The sequence below is a fragment of the Amblyomma mixtum genome, chromosome 2, assembly GCF_055824585.1.
Source record: "Amblyomma mixtum isolate Tamu chromosome 2, ASM5582458v1, whole genome shotgun sequence".
Taxonomy (NCBI): domain Eukaryota; kingdom Metazoa; phylum Arthropoda; class Arachnida; order Ixodida; family Ixodidae; genus Amblyomma; species Amblyomma mixtum.
This window is the reverse complement of record NC_143013.1, coordinates 74,342,165-74,365,617: the sequence shown is the minus strand read 5'-3', so window position 1 is coordinate 74,365,617 and position 23,453 is coordinate 74,342,165. Positions and strand designations below refer to the sequence as shown.

Sequence of the window (23,453 nt, the reverse complement as noted above, 5' to 3'; positions counted from 1 at the left end):
AAGTATGGTGAATGGCGCGCGCCGATGCACGCACAAAAGGCGCGGGTTTCTCCAAGCGTTTTTCTCGTAGTGTAACTTGAGCGAAGTGTTTTTCTTCAAGTGTATCAAGAGGCGAGCTTGGAAAGAGACCTGTCATGCATCAGTGCAAACTTCTCAACATTGACGGCAAGGATGCCAAAGTTGGAAATGGCTGACTCTCAATAGATGAATCATTCCGTCGCCGAAGTACCAGCAGCAATTCAGGGACTGGAAGGAAAGGGCGCTACTGCTTCTACGAAGATGCAACACTTTGTAGAAAAAAACAGAGGCCTAAAAACAATGTCACAAATAAGAGACTTTCTACGCGGAGACGTAGGGCCACATTACCCAAGGCCTGAGCCACTATCAATTGTCATGTTTAGGTTCGCGCCACTAACTTCATGTGACGTCGAAAAAAGCCTTTCAAAGTACAAAGCTATGCTTAGCGAAAACCGAAAGAGCTTCAAGTTCGAAAACCTGAGAATTTGAATTTGCTTTATTGCTTCAGTTGAGGACTGCGTATACGCTCCGTGCTTAACTGACAAATCTTGTACTAATAAATAGAGAGTATTATTCAAAGCGCCTATTTTTGCTTTATAGCGCCTATTTCAGTAGTTTTTAGAGCTTAGATGCCTGCCTATTTCGGGGTTCTTTAGTGCCTAAATTTACGGGCCCTAGTCATTACAGATTAGAAAGACAGACATAATGTCGCCGCGGTGGCTCAGTGGTTGCGGCACTCGGCTGCTGACATGAAAAACGAGGGTTCGAACCCGGCCGTGGCAGTCGAATTTCGATGGAGGCGAGAGTCTAGAGGCCCGAATACTGTGCGTTTTCGGTGCACGTTCGAGAACCGCAGGTGGTCGAAATTTCCGGAGCCTTTCACTACGGCGTCTCTCATAGCCTGATTCGCTTTGGGACGTTAAGCTTCATAAACTAAACTGAACCGAAGACAGACACTACCTCGAGGAGCCAAACACCTCAGCAAAAATTGCCTGTCGTTTAGCTCTGGTTAAACCTGGAGTGCGGTTCGGGTGTCCGCCGTCATTTGTGAGACAGTTACTGCGTCGTTTTCTCTCCCGAAAACCAAGCAACAAAAGACGAAGCAGCATGGGACGCGTGGCCATGAAGTCGACGAAGAAAAATCTCGAGAGAACGTGCGGCGTTCTGTCTTCTCCACGCGCCATCGCTGGACGATTGGAACCGACCGCCTGCGTCCATCACCTTACCGCAAGTATTTCTCGAAAAAAAAGCTTAGGGTGGTGTGTTCGATGTGTTATTTATGTATGCCGTAACATTGACTGACAGGAGGATGGAGCCAAGTCTGTAGGGAAATTCTGCCCCTCGGTGGAGGAACTCTACCGTCGTGGGCTTTCGTCTGGCTGGCACAGTGAGTATTGCTTTCTTATGGCAAGCTCAGTTTCGTGCCCATGGTGTCCACGGATCAGTGCAATGCAGGAGAGACGCAAAACTTCGAGCTGCGTTCTTGAACGGTACGACGAGTGAAGAGTTTGCTGGTTCGCGAAGTTATTGTTGCGGTGATGGCGTCGCGTGTGCTGGTACGGCCATCTGAAAGGTTACAACGGGTCCTCTGTGGTTTGAGAGACGTATGGGGCCGAACTCGAGGATGTCTAGGTTTACCGCGTTTACAGGCATCCTCCTGACTGCGTCCGGCATCCGCTTGACCCATTACACTTTCGTGATGAATTTTAATGGCATGAGGGTATCTTTGCCTAGGTCAAAGAGCGCCGTGGCACAAAGTATTTTCTTTTACTTAACGTTGGCTCCTAGACCCATTTTTCAAGGATTTCGCCCCTGAGAACTCGAGCACCAGGCTAGCGGAAAGGTTCTTCTCGTTGTACCACCGGTGCGTATCCTGCGGTCCCGGGGATCGAACCACGCATCTTCCGCATGCCTGCACGTTTGTAGCTATTGTCTTCGCATGCATGCCAGCCACGATGGCTCAGTGATTAACGCGTCCGGATGCTGAACCGGAGACTGCCGTTGGAGAGTCTGCTATGACGGAGGTAGCGAGCACCGGGGAGAATTAGGAATTTATCGCTACAATGTGGTATTTATTGTGTCCCAGTCATGCCGCGGCGTCCACATGCCCCGTGCTGGCGGAGATGGCAAGTCGCTTGCGTATGTAGGAAATTATTGCTTTGCGACTGCCGGTGTGGACATCTTTGAGCATATGCTTCGGTATCGGAGCTATTTTGATTTTATTTCTTTGCAGTTTCTCTGGGGAGATTGAGAATCTGGGGCTCGTATGACCGCCGTCCTGCCTACACATCTGAGAAGGGCGTGGCCGGCTTGTGGTTGTTGAAGACGGACTTTCTCACGTGAGCATTGCTTCCTGGAGTTTGGAGTATGTGCTGAAAAGGCCAAGTGCGTAAAGTTTTTATGTTGAGGTGCTGGGGGGAAGATTAAGCGCCGTTTTATGTGCCCCCCATATGATGGTGTCCATCTGTTGTTCTTCCTGTTTCGTGGTCTTGTGAAAAGGAAGTCCGTACGTTATTCTACTGAGGACTAGCGCTTTAACTAATCGCATGATGTCCTCTTCTCGAATGCCCTGGCAATGTCCGTTTATACGACTAATCATGCGGGTTGTTTGAGTAGTGGTAGCTTTCAGGGTTCGAATGATGTGGGTAGTCTTTAGGTTGCTCTGGATGCAAGTCCAAGTATCCGGATAAGCTCCACTTCCTGTACGGGCTGCTTTTTCGTAAGGTTGATCGGGCCCGATGATTTGCATCGTGGATTATGAGCCCGTATTCCTTTAGACTTCTCTGTGCAGCAGTGAAGAGCGTTTTAGAGGGAAAATCTTCCATTACTTGTACTGCTTCTTTTAACGTGGTTTCTTTGTTGTCTAAGGAGCCCTTAGTGGTACATATCGTTATATCAACATACAACTTATATCCGATATTGGGGAGCGTTTGGAGTTGCAGAGCGAGCCTTAGCATCGCGATGTTGAAGAGCAGGGGTGACATGGTAGAGCCCAGCGGCGTGCCTTTGTGCGGCATTTATCGATCTTCGGAGCGTTTGGCTTACGGCTATCGTCGCTGTGCGTCCCGTGAGGAATGCTCGTACTTAGGAAAAGACCTTTTCGCCACAGTTAAAGGTGCACTGAAGAGGATTCTGAACTTGTCTTTTTGCCGCGGGAACTCGATCTACCCGTTCCCAGCATTCTTAGAAACAGTGACTTATTGCCCTGTGTGGCCGATTTCCCCAATTAAATCGATTTAACGTCCGGCTCCCGCCTTTTTTTTTTTTGAATTCTGCCTCGTACGGTGGGCGGAGTCGACCAACGCGTGGAGCGCCTTTCACCCAGTCCCGTGGCGGCTTGCCGCTCTGTCATCGGCGGAGTAATACGTAGTAGTCCGTAGTAGCAAATAGTCCGCGCGTATTTTTATTTCTTCGGGCTTATTTTGCTGCTATATTATCTGTGAATGAAACTATTTATTCATGGAAACCTAAAAAACAAAATAAAGCGAAAGCAAAGCCTCCACGGGACTGGGTGAAAGGCGCTCCACGCGTTGGTCGGCTCCGCCCACCGTACGAGGCAGAATTAAAAAAAAAGGCGGGAGCCGGACGTTAATTCGTTTTAATTGGGGAAATCGGCCACACAGGGCAATAAGTCACTGTTTCTAAGAATGTTAGGAACGGGTAGATCGATTTCCCGCGGCAAAAAGACAAGTTCAGAATCCTCTTCAGTGCACCTTTAAGGAGGATGATGCCTTGAAGGATTGTTTCGTGCGAGATGTTATCAAAGGCACATTTTAGATCGAGGGCCAAAATGAGGTGTTCGTGATCTTTGGGTGTTCGTGACCTTGCAAAAAAAGAAAACCACGTCTGGAAAAGAACACGTGTGGTGGCCACGAGTTGAGACAGAATTAGCGGAGAAATAATTCAGGCTTTACTTATAGCTAATTTTAGCGGAGGTTGCGTCAGTACGCCTTCAGTACTGCCATCGGCCAGGGAGATGGCTTTTCTTCGAGGACAGCTCATGCCGCTGACTCAAGATAAGGATCTTACGCATGCTCCTTTATGGTTTGCCTTTTCCTTTATGTGTCCAATTTTGTACAAAAAAATTCAGTTGATAGTTGCGCTTCGTCCAGTCCTGTACCGTCTTGTTCTTTTCATACTTAGCGCATTTGTACTACAGATCTAAAAATGGCGAACCTGCACTGGCGTTGCGAGTCGTCATTGGGAAGTTTGCGATGTTAGTTGTTGAACTACTTGTGTGGGTGGTTGCTGGGGTTGCTTTTCTTGGCGCTGAAGGCACTGTGTGAGGTCCTCTACCTAAGTTTTAAGTTGTTTTCCTGTTCAAGGTGGGATTGGGTAGGGCTAGAATGTAAGCGTTGGGCTAGAATGGCAGGGTAGGGCTAGAATGTAAGAATGTAAGTCCAAGTTTGGCCAGTTCACCTGATCGTTAATTTTGGGGGGTGGCGGCGGCGATGGTTTCTTCTTGTTCTTCTTGAGGGCGTTAGTGAGAGCCTGTATTATGCTCCTCCTGACAGTTGCGGCCTTTCGAGCGGGACCAGGATCGAGACCTTGACCTGGATGGAGAGGAGCTGTCCTGGTACGAGCTGAACCATCGAAGGCGGTGGTTCGGTTGCCCGTTTTTCCTACCGAGGCGTGGCGGTTTTCTGCACGGCCGTCTGTTTCTCTTCCCGTGTTACTTGGAGGTGGTGTTCGGTGAGTCCGGTCAGAGTCGTTTTCGGCATTCTCGTGCTCTAATGACGTGGCAAATTCTCCGCAGTCCGCACATAGCAGCGAGCAGGTGTGAGGTTCTTCCGGGTCGCGGACGCCACAAATGTGACTTATCTAGATGTTGGGCGTTGGGCCTACGCTCGAACGATGGCGGAGGCTATGGAACACCTGGCGGACTGGAAGCATGGGTTTGTAAGTTGAATACGCCGTTCCGCCCGCTAGTGGGGGGGGGGGGGGGGGGGGGCTGAGTTGAATGTTATCACCGCAGTCTTCGAATTGCTGAGCATGCGGGCTTGCAGGATTTCTATATTCCTCAGTGCGAACTCGCAGGTCGGCCATGTGTTCTTCGGATAGGGTGTTGGAGTCAATTCTGTGTAATGCCCCTCTGAAAACTCCGTCCACGGCTGTCACGTAGGTGTTCACCGGGTAGTTATGGCGGGCTGGCGTGATTTGGATGATTTTGCGCAGTATCTCTGCAACCGCTTGGTCGGAGATGCTGAGAATAATGATGTTAGAGACTGGATGTGGGCGCACCCCGTACGTTATCTGCAATGGTACCGCCGCAGGCCTGGGACACCGCCCTGGACACTTGGTGGTTTGTGTAGTTCTTGACCTGGAGGCCCTTCCTGGGTGTGTTAAAGAACCCCAGTTGGTCTTAACTTCTCCGGAGCTGCACATCGTGTGTGGTAGGGGGCGTGTTCTTCAATGAATAGATGAAGCCTGGCTAGGATTACGTATTCGAACAACACTCATACATATGACGTGAGCGAGATGGGTCGCAACTTAGGCATGGCCGCTTCCCCGGTTTAAGTATCAAGGTGATATCGGCATGGCGCCACTCTTGTGGTAGTGTGCCCTCCTGCCAGTGGTGTACGAAGTCAGTTCCTGTATTGACCTTTCATCGATGTTCTTTAGTAACCGGTACTGTACGCCGCCCGCTCCCGGTGTGGTGTTTCGTGCTCTCCGGTGGAGCTTGTGGAGTTTTAATTTGGGAAATAAATACGTTTCTACCGTTTAGCCGCGCCTAACGTAATTTGAAGTCGCCCGGGCCCCACCTCGCGATCGCTTGCGTTAGCCAGCGCACGCGGTGTTCTTACCACGGCGGGCCTTGCTCTGAGGGAACAAAGGAACGACATTCTGGCTGGCACAAACAGGCATTTATTACTACAACAACAATAACGCCGCTAAGGAATCGAGGACGTACGACTCACAAGCACGGTTACGAACGAATGTTCGCCAATGCTAGGCCAGGGAAGATAGTCCACCACCGGACGGGCCGAGATTCGGGAGAACGTTCCTCCCCACGAGGCTTCGCCTCACCGGCGGAGAGCGGGGCTTCGTGCCTGAACGTCATCGTGCCTCCAACCTCCCCAGCCGAAGAGAGCCGTCCCCTCCGCGCTCGGGCGCAGCAATCACGCCATTTGTCGCGGTTGTGTCGGGGCGCCCTCCCATGTTAGTCAAGGTAAGTAACCATGCTATGGAGGGTGCATCGCGGGGAAGCCAACCACATGGGATTGGCGGGGGCAGGTCCCCACTTAGCTGTGCTCTGATTTCTTGCTCGGTTATGTCACTGACTAATCAGTAAGTTCCGCATGTGGATAATCTTTGTGGGCGGTGGGAGGCTATGGGGCCCTGAACTAAGGGCTGCACCTTCTGGGGCTATATAAACCATGACAACAAGGTTAACTAGGACACTTAGAATACTCACGTGCTCTGAATGCGAAATAATGTATGCGGGGTGTTCGACTGCGGCGGTGGCATACTACTATAGTGCAGTGGGCAGCGGAGCATGCCCGAATAGAAGTTGATGAAGACGATACCCGAATTCAGCGTGCTAGGCTCAACGTTTTTAGATTAGTTGGCTAGACTGACAGTTTCGCGCGCGGGGCCATCGAAGCTGATCTGTTCGCGCCGTTCGAATGGAAGACGACGACAGCCGACCTTAGCTCGAGGCACAGGCATTTCAGCGCGCTGGGGTTGTGCTTCGGTGGTGGCGTAGTGCTCAAATGAAGTGTCCAGTAGGGCTGATCTGTTCTCTTCGGCATAGCTTCGAAGCAGACTTCGGAAGAAATTTTATTTTCCTTTCTTTTCGGATGTAAGCACTGTCCATGAAATCATGAGGTCACGTTGGGGTTTCGCTTCGTTTCACGTGGACGGTCGGCAAACGCCGGATTTTATGACTGATGGCGATATAATGCATTCGCATCAATAAGTCAACCAGACTCCAGAGCCCTCCAGTATTGCGCCTCTTTGTCATTTCCTCCTTCGCTCTTTCATCATTTTCCCTCAAAATAGTGATTTTTAGCGGCGCGATTGAAATGTCCACCTAGAGTGAGGTAGCTTCTGCGCCTTTTGACATTTCGCCTCGGCTGTATTCATGGTCCCCGACACCACTCCCGTACCACGTTACCGATGGCAGTTCTATGGTCACTGCGGCGGCCGCTACTGCCGCTAAATGTGATTTCGATGGTTATGAAAAAAACCGTTCATGGCCGCGCTAAACAGGAACCCTCGTCTTGGGCGTGCTCAGCTTGGGCGTGCTCCCTAGTGCTCAGCTCGGCAAGTGAACCAGAGTACCTTGGTTCGAACCTGGCCTTGGCGGCCGCGTTTCGATGGAGGCGGAACGCTACCCGTGCGTTGTGTGGTGGCAGTGCCCATTAAAGAACCCTAGGTGGTCAAAAATATTAAGGAGTCCTCCACTACGGCAGCTCTTTCTTTGTTGTGATGAATTTTATAGATTTGTTTCGCTACGTATATATACCATTCTCCATTTCAGTGTTTTCGTCATGATTACTGCTAAAATGCTAGCAATGAATTCCGAAAATCTGCGCTACTTTATATCGCATACTTATTTTTCATTGAGTTCATTAGATTTATATTTATATCTTTTGTACCTGTGTGTTTGTCGTCAACAGATTTCAACTTGAAATTTGTAATCCCTTCTGTCATGTTGTGTATTTTGTGCCAATTTTTACTGGAGTTTACTCTGCATATTCTTAGCCTCTCCCTTTTCTAAAGTACAGTGTGCCTTGAGGATAAATTAAATGAAGTGAAATTCATCCGTGCCCGTGCCACACTTCCTGCGACCTTCCTGACAGCGCAAAATTTGCAAAAATGCATGTATAACTATTGTGCAGTACCGTTCAGTTGCCAGTCCTACTCAGAACTTTTTAGTTGCTAGTCATTAGGTAGTTAAGTTGTTCTAGGACGTCGACTTTCTGGTGTTCCATGTCTCGCGGAGGATTGTGTTGCTTTGAGGTACTAACTGGGCCACACTGCAGTTATGTTACGTATCATATAATAGGAATAGTCAGAATTGGCAGAGAACACTACTGCGACTAATCTGCAGCTAATTAACATGTCTGCTCCCAGTGCCTGAAGTTTTAGCAAGATGGTTGTCTGCACTGATAGCGACTTCTTTGATAACATGGCGCTTGTTTTTTAATGGTCATACAAAGTCATACAATCTTATGCGCGCAACGTGCTGCATAATGTATTTTGTTTCGCAACGGTATGCTTCGCAGTTTTATAATTAACTGTTTCGCTACACGTTATTTCGTAGAGAGCATTGGAATTCCTCTTTCTCACTGAATTTTTTCAACCTGGTGACTGCCTAGCAGAAGTTAAATGGACTGGTTGGGCTTGTAACCGGTAGAAAAATAACGTAAGCAGAGACAGGAGAGAGTCCAATTTTGGAGAATAGAGAGCTCAGTTTAGGATATTTGCTGCCATACGGCGGGCAGCGGTTTGCACAGCGCAGGTCTAGCTGGACATCGTTGAGAGGCTTTTGTCCTAGAGTGGACGGCATGCTAATGATGGTGTGTGGTTATGGCAACGGTAGCGGTAAGAGTGTGATGCCACCGTTCTTACGTTTGGCTGAATTAATATCTTAAACAGGTCGCTCATTGTGCAAGTATCAATTGTGGGCATCCACCTAGCACATTCAGCTGCAATAACTTATCTAATAGCCGCAGGCACGTCAAAGGTTGTAAGAAAGGCGTGAGCGTCTGTGAAACCCATCGAAAAAGTAGTTTACTCACTCCTGTCTGCTAAGAGAGCTGAAGCAACCTTTCGCCCGCTAATTGACTTCCAAGGTCCGGATAAATTTTATTAACCTTGTACTGCAGTAATAATAATCATAGCTTCCAACGTCTATTCGGCCGAACACTCGCGTTTAATTCTTCTGCTATGCCACGTGCTATCAAGTGTTGGAATGGTCTTCCGGATTGCATTGCTACCATACGTGACCCAATAATGTTCAAAAACGAATTGGCCACCTTCATGCATTCCATGATATAGTACATAAATTGTGTTCGTATGTGTAGTCAAATCCATGCAGTGCCGCCATTCGTTTGCTGTTTTTTCTTCTGTATCAATATAATACGGTTTTCTTCAAGTACGTTGTAATAATTGTTTGCAGTCCAATGTATTTAATATTGTTTACTTTTATTCTTTCCACTTTGTACCATCTTTTGTCTGCTAAATATTGTAACCCCTCCCCTCACACAATGTTCCAAGTGAGGAACCTGAGAGGTATTTGTATACATAAATAAATACACAAGTATGCTGTAAGAAATGACAGCTAAGTCGACCGCATGTTACATCTTTTGCGTTTGTATTCCAGGGTGCTGCTCCTAATGAGCCATGGACAGAAGTGAACAGAGAGCACTGCCGAACCAGAACCGTGCCGCGGACGCTTCTTGTGAGCACGCAGCATTGGTGAACCGGAACTGTATTGAGTACGCCTCGTGCGGACAGGGTGCATCATCGGTATACCAGTACTCGACCGGGAATGACTCATCTGGGCAGGCAGAATCTCCCAACCACAACTGTGCCGAGGACGCCTCTTCTGGAGAAGTAGCAGCGCCGAACAAAAACTCTGCCGGGGGCACTTTTTGTGAGCAGGCCACTTCAGTCAACCAGAACTGTGCCGATAATGACTCGTCTGCACAGGTAGCACTGCTATACCAGAACTCTGCAGTGGAAGCCTCGCGTGGACAGGCAGCATCGATAATGCAAAACTGTGTCGGAGATGAGGCGTGCGGACAGGCTACATCGCCGATGCAGAACACTACCCAGGGCGATTCTTTCGCTTTCTGGCGCCATATTCCACCCCCACCGCTCTGGTTCCTGCCCAGGTTCCAGCCGAATTCCTACTATGGCGGTTTTCCATGGCCACCATACAACCCCTATCAACAGTACTGGAGCGGTAACTACAATGGTTGGGCTGGAGCCTATTATGGTTGCCCTTCACCGTATGCGCCCAAATCCACGTCAAATTTTGAGTATCATTCTACAGTCGTGCAAGAAAGGCCTTCATATCAAGAACCTACCAGCCTTGTGAGTGGGAGCCAGGATGCACCACCGATGGATATCTCACCTTGTGTTAGTCCTGTGAGCGCTGATAATATAGGCCATGCATCAACGCAGACTGAAGCAGAAGCATCCTCACTCAGAGGCACTACATACTCGAAAAGGATAAACGAATCCCTCAACCCGCGTAATGCGCAAAAAGTTGACCCCCGCTTAGAAAGACGCGGGCCTTGCAAGAGAAAAATGCCAGCTCATGCCAAAGGTGAAGGAAGTGCTGATTTGGCGGAACAGTGTTCGTCTGAAGTGAGATTAAGGTCAGAGAAAGTGCCTCACGAAATCTCCCATGTCTCCGGAACGACGAAAACAGAAGTTGAGAGAATACGTCAGGGACAGACTGCCGCTACCGAATCGACGTCTGTACCACCTTGCCGACCTGCGGGTGCTAGTTTTCAGAAAACTAGCGAGTGTCACCAAACAGGGCTTGCTGGGTACACGAAGCAAACAGCAAAGCCCATTGCCAGATTCGATCCAGTCACCAACGATGTCAGGTTCGCAAGTAGTACCTTTGTGAAAAAGCAAAGGTCAAGGACCCTTGTTGAGATTGACTGTCTGGCCGCAGGTGATACCCTGAGTTCAGGACAAGACCGCCGTCAGGAGCGACCGCCAGCATCTGAAAAGGCGAACATGTCAAGAGACACCCGGGCTGAAAAGGCCTCATTCATATCGCGGACACACCAATTTGTTGAACACCGCAGCAAAGCAAAGGGAGCTAAGGGAGTTAGAGCAAAGGCAGCAGCAGCAGCAAAGGGTGCTAGGGATGCTTGTTCTGGAGGGGTTTATGCTGCTGGTGATGCTGCCAAAGGCCGTAAGCTGTCGGGGTCATACTCACCACATCCGGGAGTGGACATTTTTACTGGAAGTGCAGTTGACGTTGAAACGGGCCTATTCTCGGGCAGCCGTGTGGAACATTTGGACGAACCGCTGATGCTTTCTTCGGAACTTGAGAAGCTCGATGAAGGCTGGCTGTGGTGCTTTGAGTGACGCTGGGCTGAAGGTAATGCCTTTTTTTTTCCTCGCATCAAAAACGTTCAGGCACCTGTGTACCTGCTCATTATCAGTGTTTATATTCTGTGTTCAACATGTGTGCTGTTACAAATGAAGTTGGGTCGGAAAGCCAAAGGTCAGTATTCGAGCTCGATGTCTTGTTGATAAAGGTAGATTTTGGTCAAATGTTTAGGGAAATCCCCCAAGGTGGAGCAGATTTGCAATAAGGGAGTAATTACTCTTTGACGTCCACCCAAGCGCAGCCATACGGCTACAAAGGAAAGCCATACAGCTTTCTCAGAAACTTCGCAGTTAAATAAAAATTCGTCCTGGTCCGGGGTTCAAAACCCGGGACCACCGCTTCACCGGAGCAGTCGCTCTACCAAATTGAGCTAACCGGGACGTCAAGCTTATGGTAGGGCTTTCCTTTGTAGCCGTATGACTGCGCTTGGGTGGGCGTCAATTACTCCCTTATTACAAATCTACTCCACTTTGGGGGATTTCCCTAAACATTTGACCAACACTGTTGCCACTTCGGGTTATTGATCAATTCGCTCTCGCCCTACCATAAGCTTGCCGTCCCGGTTAGCTCATTTGGTAGAGCGACTGCTGCGGCGAAGCGGTGGTCCCGGGTTCGAACCCCGGACCAGGACAAAATTTTCTTTAACTGCGAAGTTTCTGAGAAAGCTGTATAGCTTTCCTTTGTAGCCGTATGGCTGCGCATGGGTGGACGTCAATGAGTAATTACTCCCTTATTACACAGGTAAGTTTTGTGAGCCGTGCATAGATACTATTTAAGCGCATCGAGGAAGCGTCACATTGAGGAAGTTTGACATTCCGCACTGTATATCAGAGTTTAGCAGTGCTGAATTTTCTACCAACTCTATCGCTTGTTAAGTCGGCGAAGAAATTGAAGCTTTAAACTTTGCAAACTCCGCATCAAAGAATAGAAAAGGCAGAGCTTCTGCCATTGGTGCAAGAGAAGAGTTCGTTGTCTGTTTTTGAGTTTGAGTCCCTTCAGAATGTTTATCGAGCTATGAGCATTGTCTTCTACAATCTAATTGCCTGGACAACAAGGCTGTCAAATTTAGCACCTGTACGTATGGAATCCGGGTCATAAGAGTGGAGGAGAGAACATGGTCTTGAAGGCGCGCCGAAAGAAGTTGGAACGCGCTCAACAAACTCGCTCAGATGCCCTCTATCTTCCTGCAGAATCATCTAGCGCCAGCACTTTACTCTCCAGAAAAAGAAATACACCTCCTCCCTCGTCTTGTGCCTTTATATCTGGAATTCTCTTAACCAGGACAACTTTTCAAGCTTCAGCTATAGTCAATACATACTTTGACTGGGCTTGTGCCTTCATACCAAAAGCACAAGCCCATGGTGCCAGATTCACAATGTCGATCCATTATGCATGTTTTCCAGAAGCTCTGCAGTCGAGTCTGAAAGAACATGTGCAATGGTCCAACAACAAACGGCAGTACAGTGAGATATCGTACAGAACGCGGTGTTAAATTCTCTTTTTTTTTCAATGTCTGCTGCAAGATATCCCCCAAAAGTATTGTACCTTTGCAATCAATGAGAGAATACTCAATCGTTTCTAGAGCATCAGAAAAGTGGAAATTTACGGTAGACACAAAAAATCCCTTTTTTCCTAACAAGTTTTTAAAGGCAATGTCTCGATATGTAGCTTATAAAAATTAAACGTCCGGAAATGCGAAACCTTTTAGTTTCGTTGCCGCCTGTATTATTTAGGAATGTCATTATTCATTGGTAATAATTATTTAATTAATCATGAACTCAGTATATCAGTAATTAACTCAACTCTAAAGTGAAGGCCAGACTACTTATCTTTATTCATCAATTTTAATTATTGATTTCTTCAATAATTTTATTAATAATAATTAATTACTTTATTTGTATTGCTCGTTAAGTTCTGGATGAATTAATAGCAATTCGCCAGTTTTGTTAATCACTGGGAGTAATTAGCGAAATTAGTTATATCATAATTGCACTCTTACTGGATGATCGACGGTTCGTGAGTACGCGATCTGTCCACAGCCCGTGGTGACACGTCCTGTCCACGCTACTCATGAGGCAAGAAATGTTTTCGCATAAAAAATGCGTTAGCACACGGCGATAGGGGAATTTTTAATTTTTTTTTAGTACGCCCTGACGCAGAAAACCAATATAGAGGGGAACATTGTTGGAGAGGTGAGCATGCAAATTAAATCCTTGTACAACCGTTTCCTCCAAAATGAAAACGGAAACTCAGGGGAGAAGCAAACAAGCAGGAAACGAACAGCCAAGTACATTCCATGCACTGAGCCCCACAAACCAAGTTGATCAGAAACATTAGAAAACACTATGAAGTTCGGTAAAACATGAAATAAATTGACTTGCAAGAATGCACACACTACGGATGGTGTAGAGTCACGGAAAAACCCTAAATGTGAAATTATTTGTCGGACATACAGATGGACTAAACCGAGGCCGCCAGCGATTACACGCTGCGAAACGTTATCACGCCTCATAGATTCAAAACACGAATCCACCACAAAATTGGCGAAAACTCTGTGAAAACACTGGATATAGAGACTTGTGCAGTGAATACTTGTGAGCACACGGTAAGTTTCAGTGGCAACAAACAGATTGCTTGCGGTCACTCCGTCAAAAATCGAAGGACTATGGCGACAACAGTCTGAACATAGCGCTGAAGAGTTGGCACATGGTCTTTCGGGTAATGTGCACTATGCTTAACGGCATTCAAGGGGCGCCAAGGCGCTTGGGTGGCCTAAATCTCCATTGCACGCCAGCATATTCAGGACATGTCGATCCCCTCATTCCAAACCAGAGACCGCAACTCCTAGAACGATTAATACGAGGTCTTGACACTGAGCGAAAGTGCTCCGTTAAACGAATAACCTCATCGATGTTTGCCTTATCAGCACAGAAAAACATGAGGTCATCTGTATAAGCTAATACCTTCAGTTCGTGACTCATAATACGGAAACCAATCACGGCTCTACTGTTTATAACACTTATGCGAAGTGGCTCCAAGTACAGTGCGAATAAGAGCGGGGACAGTGGGAAACCTTGTTCTACAGAGGACTGACTGAATGCAGACTGGTTGTGAGAGACAGCCATTTACAATCAGGCGCGTTGAACAGTTTTCATAGCAAGGGCGTATCCTAGAAGAAAACTGAACACACACTGATCTGGTTTAAGAGAAAAACTTTATTGCCACACGAGATCGAATGCCAAGTCAATTGGAAGCAGTGCTAGTTGCTCATGAATGTCGCAGCAATACTGCAACATCGGGCGCGAAACATGTAGATTAAACTGTACTATCAGTCCCCTCAAGTCACATGTTTGATAAGGTCCAATCAAAGTAGACATTGCAAGCTATAGTCGATTTGCGAGTACTTTAGCGAAAATGTTACGCTCAACATTAGAAAGCGCTGCGGGCTTGTCGCCATCTACAAATTGTAGTTTTACCGTATCACAAGTATTTGGTATTTAGATAATTTGGCTTTTTGTAAATGACGATGGCGAACATCCCACATCAATACCACACTAAAAATTTCGAGCAGGAGGACAGAGGATAAAACAAATTTAAATGTCTTGTAAAATTCCCATGAGAGGTCGTCAGGTCGTGGGGTTTTTGAAAGTGGCAGTCGATCACATGCACCTTCCAATTCACCCAAGGTTAAAGGCCCACTTATTGCCGTGCACGCAACCTCAGAAAACGGAGTAATCCTACACAGCGAGCGCGCTACATGAATATCATCAGCGTGCATGAGCTGGCATCCAAAAGATAGGTGCAGTGATTTGTAGACTCAGTAACTACTGCTACGGTACTTGTGACCAGGGCGCCACAACAGTAGAGCTCTGAAACTCGCTTGGCAGCCATGTGGCGACGCTCCTAAAGCAAGGCCTATCTAGTTGGCTGCTCGGAGTGAAAATCACGATTGCCGCGGGATCGTACACGGGCCGCCCGAAAGCGTCCTGCATCAAATTTTTGAAGGCGACACTTCATCACGTTCCTGCAACTTATAAAGGCTCTAAAACAACCGTTTTTCGTGGAGCCGATCTCAATAGCTAAGCCAATAGCTAAGATATCTCCCAAGCATCAAATAATGGGACTTATGGGGTCAAGCAAGGTTCCAAAGCTGTCCTGACTCGCTGCTTGAAGTCTTCCTCGTTTAGCAACGAATTAAGCTTCCGTAGTGCCCGCTAAGACTGAAACTTGGGACGGGCACATTCTCCAGTCCGCGCAATGATTAATATCCAGCATCAATTAAGCCTGCTCTTTCAGTGATAGCTGATACCAGGGCTCTTATCGTGGGTCGCACACGCAGTTAGTCACGCACAAGTACCACATACCGATCACAGTCTAGAAGAGTGTCAATATATCCTGAAGAAAACTGCTAGTAGCGCGCGATTATTGGAAGCTTACACGTTGATGAACTGCCGCGATTGGCCTTGAAGCCGAAAGTCGCAACATATCAGGCGCCTTTCTGTGTCAACCTCGTACATAGAAAGTCAGAAACACTCTTTCTGAAGAACAGAAAGCAACCCACCTCTAGACCCACTGAGTGTAACACACATACACTGCAATCTGTATTCAATTCACTTTCTATCCTAGTCTCTTGAAGAGCTACACTGTCTAGCCTACTGCCGAAATGGATCGGCGCAAGTGTACCTGTTTATGCCTAGACCGGAGCACACAGATTAGTGTGCGACGATCAACTGCTGGACGTGCGCCATGGTGACCAACGCGCACGTAAGTCAACCATCCGCGACATCTGGTGCCCATCCGGAAGAGGAGATCTCCCTAGAGCTGATACGCTTTCTACTCGATCTGTAGCGCCGAGGAGACTTGGACTTTCGCCGGTGGGATTTGTGCTTGGTAGGGACGGTGTCCTCCTGGGAGGAGGCACAGCACGTTTCGAGGCCACACTTGGACTTGGCATGTCCACGCCACAGTTGCTGCCATGCAGTTAACTGCCAGGCTGGCGATCAGCTGCCTCCACGGCACGTCCGGCAGTGGCATCAGGAGTGCCCAACTGTTCAGGGACTCGGCACCGCAGTAGTACCACAAACCCTTTATTTCTTTCAGTTCAAGCACAACGGAAACACATGCACTAAGAGTATTATTATTGTAGCTATTTATTTTGTGTGTGTGTTCCGCCAGGCACTGACGATCGGCATCTGCAGACAGCTGACCCGTCTGTGAAGTCTGGGTAGGCTCACGCTGCACATCAGGAACGGCAGCAGGCACAGGGACAGTAGTCGCTGATTCAAAAGCTGCAATGGCTGACATGCCAGGACCAGCCTCCAGAACATCTGTGGGATCCATCAAATGCTCTTGCAAATTGTCGTACACGGCGCGGGTAACACTGCTGAGTTCTGAATACGACACGACGCACCCATCTGTACTACGGTCAAAACGCTGACAGTCATAGCACCGAGCAGTACGGCAGAGACGGCGTATATGCCCAACCATTTTGCTTACGGAGGCACAAGGGTGGCCTCCTTGAAACTAAAACCAGGCACTGCAGACCACAAACCGTCAAAAGATGAGACACGTGGTTGACAGTGGCATCATCAGCAAGAATCAAGACAACGTGGCTTTTAAAAGTACTCACCCCCTCCATTTCCAAAACTCTCCAGTGCTCCTCTGTGATGGAAGTAACCTTTCTACGAGATCGAAGAGCATGATAAAAGTAAAAATCCTCAAGATGTTCTGGGAGCCAATGAAGCTAGAGCTTGACAGTCTTCGGTTTGGTTCAATGACCAGACAACAACAGCTTTTCACCTGTAACTCGCCGGAGATCTTAGCTTTGGCTAACGCTGTCGTGCACTTTACCATCCACACGTGAGACGTCAGGAACACTCCGATGGAACTGATTCCACTTGGGTCTATGACGCCATGTAAGGCAGCTCAAAAGTCCTGGGCACGACAGGGACGGCCAGCAACGTCCGCATGCAGAAAAACGGATTTGAAAAGCAGCTTACCAGCAGGTAGACGCGGCAAAACAGTACGGTAATTATTGCTGGCGGCAGACGACCGGAACCAAACCTCCGCTGAAAGCCGATTTATCCATTTCGGTGGAGAACACTAAAAACACGACCCAACTTCTTCTTCTTCTACTCCATAGTAAACACGACACATACCCATGCGGGGGGGAATGGCCAAGGTACGGTGGTGAATACCAAAGTGGTATATGTGCGGGGGAAAAAAAACTAAGTAGAATGACTGAAATGAGAAAATATATGCATTGTTGAAATTGTTAAATAAATTAGACAAATTAGGTATACAAGGAACAAAATAAATACACTTTTTGGACATGCGGTGGAATTTTATATGGAGTTAATAGGGTAAGCGACCAGTTGCAATAATATAATTATGAAGGAAGCCGCAAATAGTACTTAACGAGAATCCTGTGGCGCTCGCACCAAACGAGGGCAGAACTGGCAGTGACAAAGGGAGTACAGAAAGGTGGGCAAGTTGGTTATTACTATCCATGGTAAAACAGCGCGGAAAAAACACGAGGACGGAACAAACACGACAACACGAGCGCTGACTTTCAGCGCGGAAAAAACACGAGGACGGAACAAACACAACACGAGCGCTGACTTTCAAAGTCAGCGCTCGTGTTGTCGTGTTTGTTCCGTCCTCGTGTTTTTTCCGCGCTGTTTTACCATGGACAAAGGGAGTCCTAACCTCGAAAGAGGGATGTCCAAATACTGTTTTCTTTGCAATGCGAATTGCCGGCAAGAGAGGAGAAATGGTCTATTCAACTTCTCCGCATGAGGTACAAAGCTTTGTTGTAGCGAACCCGTATCTGCATAAGTACAAGTTGAGATGCGGGATTCTACATCGCAAAAGCGTCATGGACACTTTACATAGCCTTGACTTACACGATCGGAAATTCCATGGCAACATTAAATGTTGAAAATCCACGGTATTCAGCAACGGATCACCGAAGCTGGCTCATATATGTTGGAACCGCTGGAAACGGGAGGTCTCCAACAGAATGCGGTGAGGTACTGGATAGATAACAGGGGAAGTGAGAGCTGACATTGCCAATAAATCAGCCACCTCATTTAAATAGCTACCCGAATGAACAGGTACCAAAACAAAGCGGACCGCCCGTACTATGCGGTGATCAAAAAACCTAAGGAAACGCTTCAATAGAGAGGTGACGGAAGTTTGGAGAGAGACTAAAACTGAAAGGCAGTGTGCAAGGATAGGAACCCGTGCTACATGCCTCGGAATTTTAAGAAGAGCCAAACCAAGAGCCCAAACGCCTGCAAATAATACAGGAGTATAATCAGGGATACGAACGGAATAGTTGAAAGCCAGATCCTGTGAATATATCCCAATCGCCGCCTTCTCACAGCTCCCGGAAGCATCAGTGGAGAGAACAGGATGGTGGGGAAAATGCTGTAAGTGTTCAGCAAGAAGACCATTTAGGATATCTGCGGGCATGTATTTTGCATGGGACGGAAAAATATGGGCGTAATAGAAGACGGGATCAGCCTGCGTGTCGGCCACTCGTTGCAAGGAGGTTAGATCGACCTGAAGCAGGGCTAACAGGTTCTGCGTGAACCTAACTTGCGGAAGCTGATAACGCGGCCAATGATTAGAGAAAAACAGGTGTGGGTGGGATAGAAAAATGGGAGTATTAACACCGGGGGCAACAACGGCAACAACCTCCTCACCCCCCAGAAACTACGGCTCGTAAGCGAGAAAGTCGCCAGGATGATCGCCAGGATAACGACGCGGAAATCAGGGATTCGAGAAGAAGATACTCTTCGTCTGGTGCAGGCTTTCGTTGTAAGCCGCGTCGTCTACGAAGCACCTTACCTTCGCCTCAGGAAGCGTGACATCGAGAACCTCGACGTTATAATCAGAACAGCCTACAAGGAGGCCCTGAGCCTCTCTCTTGCGAAATCGACGGACCGGCTCTTACGACTGGGTGCGCACAACACGATAGATGAGCTGATAGAGGCACACCTCACGGCGCAGGTAGGACCTTTCTCCATTACTCGGACTTGCCGACAAGTCCTCGGTGCTTTAAACATCAATTTCCCACGACAGCTGAACACCAAAAATGACACCCCAGCCTCATGGAGAGAACAATTCAAGGCAGCCCCATACCCAGGAATATGCACCCCGATTTTCACCAGTCAAGACGACAAGCACGAGCCGAAGCTATGAAAAGACTCTACGGGGAGCGCGAAGGCGTGTTCTATGTCGATGCTCGGGTCCCGAGCAGGTAATGACGGCCGTCGCGGTAGTGCACCAAAATAAAACAATGGACGGACTAATACTGGCTAGCCAGGACATGCTGGCTGCGGAAGAAGTGGCGATTCCTCTAGCTGCAACGCACACAAGCTCGGGATACATTATCACAGATTCACAGACAGCGTATTGCAATTACCTCCGGGGAGGGGTTGCACCGCTAGCAGCTAATATTTTGCAGGATAGCTACACCCGTGGCTATCAACCCACACACAAACACTTAATATAGGTACCAGGTCACCAGGGCATCCCAGGGAACGAGAGCGCACATACCTCAGCCCGGGAATTTCTCCCCGAGCACCCAGTACGGATGCCGTGGGACCCCTACCCCACCACTAACTTACACCGACATACTTCAGCACTTAAGATTATCCCGTCGGGTCTACCCTCCGCCGACACTACACAAAAGGGAGGAACAACCCCTCCGAAAGCTACAGACCAACGCATACGACCACCCACGAAGTCTACACGCGATAGACCCTTAATCATTTGACTCACAACGCATATTCTGCGGAGAGAAGGTGGACCTGTACCATATGGTATGGGCCTGCCAACGAAATCAGGTGGTCACTGTTAATAGCCAGCCAACGCAGGAGGGGTGGGAGGCACCTCTGACCAGCTCGGATGAAACGAGTCAAATGCAACTCATCGAAGGAGCCCTCACAGCAGCCTACGCCAATGGGGTTCCGGACTGAGAGCTCCAACCGCAGCTACAACCTCTTAAATTATTTCATTAAATTAATTTCACCACCATCCTTCCCTTACAGGGCAGCTCAGGTGTTCAGCGAGATATGTGACACAGATACTGCGCCATTTCTATTCCGTCATGGCTGCCGAGAGGTGCGAACGTGTGTCGCATCGCCTCCGCAGTTTTTGTCCATTCCGAACCGTACCAATCCACAGCGCCACCAGATTTTATTTGGAGCTGAAAGAACTCACAAGCTGCCCCATCTGGACACCAAGTTCCGAACGGTAGGACCAAATTTTGGCTCCTCATCGGACTTGGACTCTGCGATTCGGACGGCGTCTCGCCGAGCCTACTGGCAGGACATCTTCGACTACGGGAATACATGGGCCGCTAGGCCTGACAAGGCAGCGGTGGTGCGGCCTGAAATCGACCCCGCTCTGCGAACTACACATTCGATCAGACCATGGAAGGATTGCCCCAAAACTTGCCGGACGCCCAGGAGATGGATGAGGACGACCTCAACACCACTGACTCCGAGAGCCCGGTGAGCAACGCTGACGCGGCGTCCGCCACGCAGGAGCCGCCCAACCCTTACAACAACGACGCCAGCTGGGAATTGGCATTGTCCAAACGCCAGAAGAAACTCCAGAGGAAAAGCAGACGGATCGCTGCGGGGAACAATTCGACCACCCAAAACAACCCCGGCGAAGACAACTCAACTCAACTCACCGCGACCGACGGAGGGCCAGCCGCCGCCGGCAGAAACGCCAACGGACAAGCAACAGGACACCAGCCAAGGCGCAGGCTGCCTCCGCTCCCTAAGTACGATTTCAAAATTATCATTCGACCGAAGAAAGGACTTGCTGTCAGACAGCTTCACACCCACCAGGTAGCCCGCGCTGTAGTCGCAGCGTGCAACCAACAATGCAAAGACGAAGATTTCATCATGCGGCTCCGGCCAGGATCTAACATCATTATCGTAAGCACCCCACATGAATCAGCTGCCCAACTCGTGAGACGCATTACCAGCCTCACCTTTGCGGGACGCGCATTTGAGATGAACACCTACGTGGCCGCGCCGGACGATGTCCAACGTGGCGTGATACATGGAATTGATCCCGGGACGACACCGGAAGAACTCAAGGCCCATTTACGAGTGCGCGCCCAAGGAGTCACCATACTCAGCGCCCGGATGTTAGGAAAAACAAACACGGCCGTCATCACCTTTGACGGTCCCATTGTCCCAAAATATGTTATCTACTACGGGGGCGAGACGGCATGCTACCCGTACCGCCCCACGAGACAAGTGTGTTATGTGTGTTTCCAGCAAGGCCACCGCTCCGACGTGTGCCCCACACCTAATGTGCGCGCGTGTAGCCAGTGCGGAACGCAAAACCCGCCGACTGGACATTCCTGCACTCCAAAGTGCGTGATTTGTGGTGAGGCCCACCCTACCGGGTCGAAGGACTGCCGCGAACGACTCAAGAAAGTCAGAAGGCAGCAAACCAAGACCGCCCTCAGCAACGCTACAGGTGAAAACGCCAGCAACAGCGGCGGACGCGACAGCAGACGCCGCAGCCGCGGTGACCGCAGCAGACGGCCGCGGTGGTTCAGCTCGGAGGGAAAGACATCACGGAGCCGCTCGGGATCCCGCTCATCACGGCATCGCTCGCGGTCCCATTCGTTTCCCCCCCTGCCACCCCCTGCGGGGACGAATGCCGGGAACCAGCACCGCAAGAACGAAGACACCGGGTCCGCCCAGAAAAGCAGCAACAAGGTGAGCTGGAGAGCCGATGCTCCCGGGTTTGCTCCACATTCGGGTGGGACTGGAAACAAACTCAACACCAATACAAACAACGCAAACAACCGTGACCTTGAACACGGAGACGCAGAGAAAGCAGCACTTAAGCGCGAACTAGAACTTGCTCGCGTTAAACAGAATGAGTTGGAACGCCAAATTGCGGAACTCAGAAAGATAGTTCAAGACCTAAAATCCAACTGCCACCCGCTGTCGAACGCTACACAAACGAACTCCTCGCTGCAGATGAGCGATGAGGAACGCTCAAACTTCAAAGCGGAAATACAACAGATGATGCAACAAATGATGCAACAGACGATGCATCAGGTACAAGGACAACTAGCAGAGCTACGGAGTGCCTTCCGCAAACAAAAACACGCAGAGAACATTAAGGAAAAGGCCTACAACCGCCCTGCGTTAGCAGCTCTCGCCAATCCATCTACATCCCAGGGAACGGGCAATTGCACAAGCTCAAGAACCTAAATCATGGCTAGCACGAACCACAGCAAACAAGACATCTTAGACATATGGCAATGGAACTGCAGAGGCTATCGCAAGAAACAAGGCCTCATCAAACAATTCATTCAGACGCAGCTATCACCACCTGACGTTATCGCACTTCAAGAAACGGGCGCGACACCCACTCTCACGGGATACACATGCTACGACAGCCACATGACGGGAAAGACAGCCACCTTAGTGAGCAAGACAGTCATAGCCATCAATCACGACAGCATACCCGACACTGACATTGAGCATGTCATTGTAGAGATCGTACCGAAAAAGAAAAGGAAAGGGGGAAGTGTATTCATCGTCAACGTGTACAGCCCCCCGAAGCAAAGAAAAGCAAAATTTCTTTAACTTTTTCACGGTGTCCACAGACTAGCGAAAAACAACACGCTAATCATCTTGGGGGATTTCAACGCCATGGACAAGAGCTGGGGGTACCAAAAGGCCACCATTAAAGGCAAAACGCTAGCCGAGGTTGCAGATAACTTCAACTGCAACCTACTCACGGACCCAGCAACCCCTACCAGAATTGGAAATAGCGTCAGCATCGACACCTGCCCCGACCTCACATTCGTAAGAGGACTCGGACAAACACAACGGGAGAACCTATTGGAAAATTTAGGCAGCGACCACTACATACTCAAGACGCAAGTAACCTCAGACAGGCTGAGACGCCAGTTGGGCGCGGCAAAAATAACGGACTGGAATGCGTTCCGCGAAGCATGCGACAGCAACCTTACCGAGAATGGCATACAGTCGTTAGAGGAATGGGGAAGCATCCTAAGGGATACGCAAGACAAGTACACCAAAACCATAAACCGAAAAGCGGAAACACCCGAGGTGGACGGTCGGCTGCTCAAGCTTTGGGATGCTAGGCGCAGTCTCACCAGGAGATGGAAAAAACAAAAACATAACAGGAAACTCAAGCTTAAAATCGCCGAAATTACAACGAAAGCAGAGGAATACGCCACACAGCTGGCAAAACAAAATTGGCAACAATTCAGCGACTCTCTTAGTGGGACGCTAAGCACGACACGGACTTGGCGTATCCTTAGAGCGCT

General features: G+C 49.0%; 2 protein-coding genes across 2 annotated transcripts in view; both read left to right on the top strand.

The window, feature by feature from the left end:
* The window catches only part of LOC149359769 (uncharacterized), a 29,784-nt gene extending 20,322 nt beyond the window's left edge, over positions 1-9,462 (top strand). Inside the window, exons 4-6 of the mRNA XM_089569140.1 lie at positions 2,252-2,357; positions 4,533-4,710; positions 9,350-9,462. The gene's annotated coding sequence lies outside the window, so the exon portion shown is untranslated. The remainder of the gene's footprint in view (positions 1-2,251; positions 2,358-4,532; positions 4,711-9,349) is intronic.
* On the top strand, positions 9,370-11,079 carry LOC149359768 (uncharacterized). The gene is made up of 2 exons (XM_089567744.1): positions 9,370-10,815; positions 10,846-11,079. Exons 1-2 carry the CDS (start codon positions 9,370-9,372, stop codon positions 11,077-11,079), a joined length of 1,680 nt encoding a protein of 559 aa, XP_089423870.1.
* Positions 11,080-23,453: the final 12,374 nt, after the last annotated feature.